This window comes from Cajanus cajan, chromosome 8 (assembly GCF_000230855.2).
Source record: "Cajanus cajan strain Asha chromosome 8, NIPB_CcT2T_4, whole genome shotgun sequence".
Classification (NCBI taxonomy): Eukaryota; Viridiplantae; Streptophyta; class Magnoliopsida; order Fabales; family Fabaceae; genus Cajanus; species Cajanus cajan.
In genome coordinates this window covers 21145814-21150687 of record NC_138524.1, presented here as the reverse complement: position 1 = coordinate 21150687, position 4874 = coordinate 21145814, and the positions used below count along the sequence as shown (strand labels likewise).

The 4874-nt window shown below is 32.3% G+C and overlaps 1 protein-coding gene across 1 annotated transcript; it reads left to right on the top strand.

The window, feature by feature from the left end:
• Positions 1-353: 353 nt before the first annotated feature.
• Positions 354-4376, top strand: LOC109812919 (3-hydroxyacyl-CoA dehydrogenase family protein). The gene is made up of 4 exons (XM_020376986.3): positions 354-619; positions 701-922; positions 2677-2789; positions 3796-4376. The coding sequence occupies exons 1-4, from the start codon at positions 434-436 to the stop codon at positions 4163-4165; spliced, it is 891 nt and encodes a 296-aa protein (XP_020232575.1). The 5' UTR covers positions 354-433; the 3' UTR covers positions 4166-4376.
• Positions 4377-4874: the final 498 nt, after the last annotated feature.

Sequence of the window (4874 nt, the reverse complement as noted above, 5' to 3'; positions counted from 1 at the left end):
TAAACCAACCATTATTATAACAAATAAAAAATATTATTATTCTTACTCTATTTTTTTAATTTATCTTGATTGATTCACTTATTTCTCTTTGTCTTATTTCCATCTACATTATTTATAGGTTATATTTAGATAAAAAAAATTCAAAACGCATTCTTTAAAAAAAAATATATAAGAAAAAGATATATTATATTTTTTTAAAATTAAAATTAACTTATAAATAAATTAAAATAAATTTTCGAAAAAAATAATATATGAAAAATTTTCAACTAAATATATTGTTTAAAATTTGAAGTTATTAAAAAAAACTTTATAGTTTATGTATTTTTCGTCTACTAATTTATTTCTTCTCTTCCCAAGAACATTATGTTAGGTACGGAATGAATTATTTTCCACTTCCATGTATATCCTAACAAGGGCAGGGTAAACAGAAATAATGTCGGAAGTGAAGATAATCGGAGTGGTGGGCGGTGGCCAAATGGGAGCGGGAATAGCGCAAGTCGCCGCCGTGCACGGCGTCGACGTCTGGCTTCACGACGTGGACCCTCTCGCTCTCTCCAGAGCCTCCTCTTCCATCTCTTCCTCCATCAACCGCTTCGTTTCCAAATCCCTCCTCTCTCAGGTCGCACCCTAATCGAACGTTTCTTCGCGATTTCAATTTCGTACCTGCTCTCTCACGCACGAGGCTTTGCTTGTTCGACAGGGCGCAGGTGCCGATGCTCTCAAACGACTGCGTTTCACCTCGAATTTGGAGGACTTGCGCCACGCGGATTTCATCGTTGAAGCTGTTGTGGAATCCGAAGAGGTGAAGAAGAATCTGTTCGTTAAGTTGGATCAGATTGCGAAGAGTTCGGCGATTTTGGCGTCCAACACCAGCTCTATTTCGATCACTCGTATAGCGTCTTCTACCACCAGGCCACGTCAGGTGTGTGCTTTTGCTTTTTATTGAATTTCTGTAAGACACTTGTATGATATAATTTATTGGTTTCCAAATTCAGGTATTTATTCCTTTAGGATATTCAATCATCACTTCCAAATACAAGGATCAAAGAAAGCTAGTGTTTACTCCTTTAGGATTAGGAAGGAGCAACTCATTCAATCATATTCATAGGTTATATCAATTAACATCCATCGTGTTATTGCGGTGGAAATAAAAAAGATAGAAAATGGAAATAGGGAGAACTTTTATCCTTTTTTTTTAGACATGGTTCACGTAGCATGTTTAAATTGATAACTAAATACTAAATTGCTCGTCAAACAATATTTTAACATTAACAGAAATCGATTATGGGAGCACTGGATCAGCCTCTTGTGTCCCATAATAGACTATATAGTGATTGAGCCAAAAAGTTTTGTTAAAAAAAGATAAATATTAGCAATAAATTTTCATTTTATTTTGTTATAATTTGAATTTGAATTTGACACAACATGCGGAGCGTTCCCCACTTATTCTAGATTTGTGATTTTTAACATTCCTTATACATCAAGTTCCGCACTATTTCTAGATTATACCACTAGTCATTGTGTGTTTTTAACATTCCTTATATATTAAAGATAGAATGTTTGTAGGTGGTCGAATAACACCCCCACCACTTAGATAGGACTAACAACATATAGGATCTTAGAAGTTTGATTTTGATGTAACTCTATCCTAAAATTTAGTTAACAAGATGAAGGTTGTACTTCACTTTATTGTTGACTCAAAGGTATTGAAAAGCACAAAATTTTGTTAGTTTTTATTGAAAATCTCTAATTGACTGGTTATAGTCAAAATTGATTAAAATAGAATATATAAGTGAGAAAATCTTCAATTTTTTGGACTAACTTTTAGATTTGAGATAACCCTTTTAAATTTTAAGATGGTAGTACCACCCATAAATGTGAGTCCGTTAGAGATCCTTCGTAATAAATTTAACAACTAAAATGTACAAGGGAGGACAACTCTCACTTCTGGAATTAGCTTAATGAACTTTATTCATTATTTTGTTGTTTCTAATAATAGTGAGTAGTATGTTTAAAGTAGCGTGTTAAAGAGTGTAACTAACACTTGTTAAAAATAATTAATAGATATGATACGTAATGTAATATGAAAGAGAAAAATAAGAAGAGAAGGGAATTGAAGAGAAAGTGAACAAATATTTAGTGTTCCGGTAGCCTAAAAAGTCTCATATCGCTTAGAATCGAGGTTAAGAGTAATTTATAAACACTCTCCCTCCTTAACCCACCGAGGCGCCTTTTAAAGGATAAAACCGTGACGGCCTAACGAGAGCCAAAATGGACAATACCTCGGATGCGGTGACCCTAACGATGGTAGCGGACTTACGGTAGGAACATTTGGCGTTAGAAGGAAGGCCTAGGCTACTCTTGCCCCTTAGCATCGACTAGGGGGCTTGTTCGAGTATACTTAAAAGTCCCACATTGCTTAGGAGTCGAGGCTAAGGGTAGTTTATTAATACCCTCGCTCCTTAACCCACCGAAGTACCTTTTAAAGGACAAAACCGTGACGGCCCAACGAGTTCCAAAGCGGACAATACTTCGGATGCGGTAATTCTAACGATGACAGCGGACTTGCGGTATAAACATTTAGATAATTTTATTTTAAATTTACCATTAGATTGAATGTGTTTGGATCTACCTCGCTGGTTCATCTTGACGGTAAATTAACTTCATTTTGATCAGGTGATTGGAATGCATTTTATGAACCCTCCGCCTGTGATGAAATTGATCGAGATTGTGCGAGGAGCAGACACTTCTGACGAGACATTTATAGCTACGAAAGCGTTGTCAGAGAGGTTTTTTTAGCTTGGGATTCCCCTTTCTAATTCTAGAGAGCACGTCTTAAAATTGTGGTTCATGATGTTGCAGCTTTTAAGGTTTATGCAATGGTTTTTGCATAGGAAATTTTATGTTTAAATATTTATTTGGTGCTATAGTTTGATGAATTTTACCCTTTAGTTTTTATAATTAAATTTTTTTTTAAAGTTTTATAAATTTTACCTTTTAGTTTTTATAATAAGTAGATAATTGAAAAAATATAAAAAATAATACGTATAAGAATTAAAATAAAATTATTTTCATTATAAAAATTAAAAGATAAAGTTTATGAGCTATAAAACGAAATAGGTATTTAAACTGAAATTTTAAACTACTAGATTTTCAAATTTTCACCATTTTGGTAGTGCAATTTTAAAATTTTAGAAAATTTTTCACAATTTCTGTAATTGCAACACAACAGCTGTTTAAATATAAGCTTAAGTGTTTGATTTTGTGTACCCTGTTTTGTTTGTCTCCATCGTCACTTCTCTGTTCTGAAAAATGTGAATTTCAATAGGAAGAAAATATTACCCTCGTTTGTAGGGAATTGGAATTATTGAGGTTGAAATTCACATTGAGGCTGTCATGTTCCATTAATATTTAGGCAAACTTATATTTGTTAATATTATTTTAAGAACTATGGTACTACTACATTGGTAGAAGTATCCTCCGACTTTGTTGGAAACTAGTCTCATTCAAGATATTAACTGTGTTAAGACTATCCTTTTTAAGGTCGTTTTTTATCAAACCCAAAATTCGTATTCGAGACCTTAAGACTTGAGTATTAATTGCAACACCAATTGAACCAATGAACATCGTTCTATCATTATGTTATATACCATGATTAATAATATGTGCTTTCCTAACTTAAGGGATGTTTTGAATGTGGACCAATTGTGTAGTTTTATATGGTTAAGAGATTTTTCTGTGTTACATGCGGACCCAATTTGTGTCCTTTTAATTCAATGCTTGTTCAATATGCAGGCTGGGGAAGGTAGTAATAACCTCCCAGGATTATTCAGGCTTCATAGTGAATCGAATCCTCATGCCTATGATAAATGAAGCATTTTATGCTCTCTACACTGGTGTTGCAACCAAAGAGGATATTGACACAGGAATGAAGCTGGGTACTAACCATCCAATGGGTCCTTTGGAGCTTGCAGACTTCATTGGGTTGGATGTGTGCTTGTCAATAATGAGAGTTCTTCATGCTGGCCTTGGAGACAACAAATATGCACCCTGCCCTCTACTTGTGCAGCATGTTGATGCTGGCAGGCTAGGAAGAAAACGAGATATTGGCGTATATGAATATGGTAAAGAGCCAAGGTCTACAAAATCATCTTCTCGTCTCTAAAATGTTTGTTTGCCTTGGAAGAATAAGTTTGATCACCCCATTGATTAGGGGTAGTGCACACTAACGAGTTTTTTTTATAAATACGAAGTTTAAGTGACCGAGCTAGAAATTTTAGGTAGTGAGAACAATATTTATTCATATATTTGTAGAATTAAAAAATTTATATATCACCTTTAAAAGTATAAATATATATTATAATTATTTTTATAAACTTTTATATCTATGGTTACGATTAGAACTAAGTTAGACTAGATTATTTATAATTTAGTAGGTCTGAATTTAACCTTCATTGAAAATATATATCCTAAATATGATTTATTTATTTGTCATAAACATATTTTTAATGTTTGGTTAGAATTATAACTCCAAAGACCTACTTTATAATAATTTAACACTAATAAAAACATAAAAATAATTATGTTAAATATTATAAAAAAAACAAATTTAATTTATTTGTGATATAAACATGTTTTTAATATTTAATATAAATTTTAAAAGGTTTAAATATGTTTTTAGTCCCTCAAATTTAGGATAAATTTATTTTTGGTCCCTCAAATTTAAAATTGTTGGTTTTAGTCCCTGTAATTTCAAAAAATCTTATTTTAGTCCTTATATTCAAATTTTGTTAAGAAATTTATCAAACATTATTGTATAAAATCTACTTATTAGTATCCCTATTAGTGAAAATATCACATTAAATCTGGTTGAT

Excerpts from the sequence above, each read along its gene's own strand:
- LOC109812919 (XM_020376986.3), top strand. The coding sequence starts at position 434 with ATGTCGGAAGTGAAGATAATCGGAGTGGTGGGCGGTGGCCAAATGGGA. Across the intron at positions 923-2,676 it reads CTACCACCAGGCCACGTCAG|GTGATTGGAATGCATTTTAT; the intron begins GTGTGTGCTTTT and ends CATTTTGATCAG. Across the intron at positions 2,790-3,795 it reads ACGAAAGCGTTGTCAGAGAG|GCTGGGGAAGGTAGTAATAA; the intron begins GTTTTTTTAGCT and ends TTCAATATGCAG.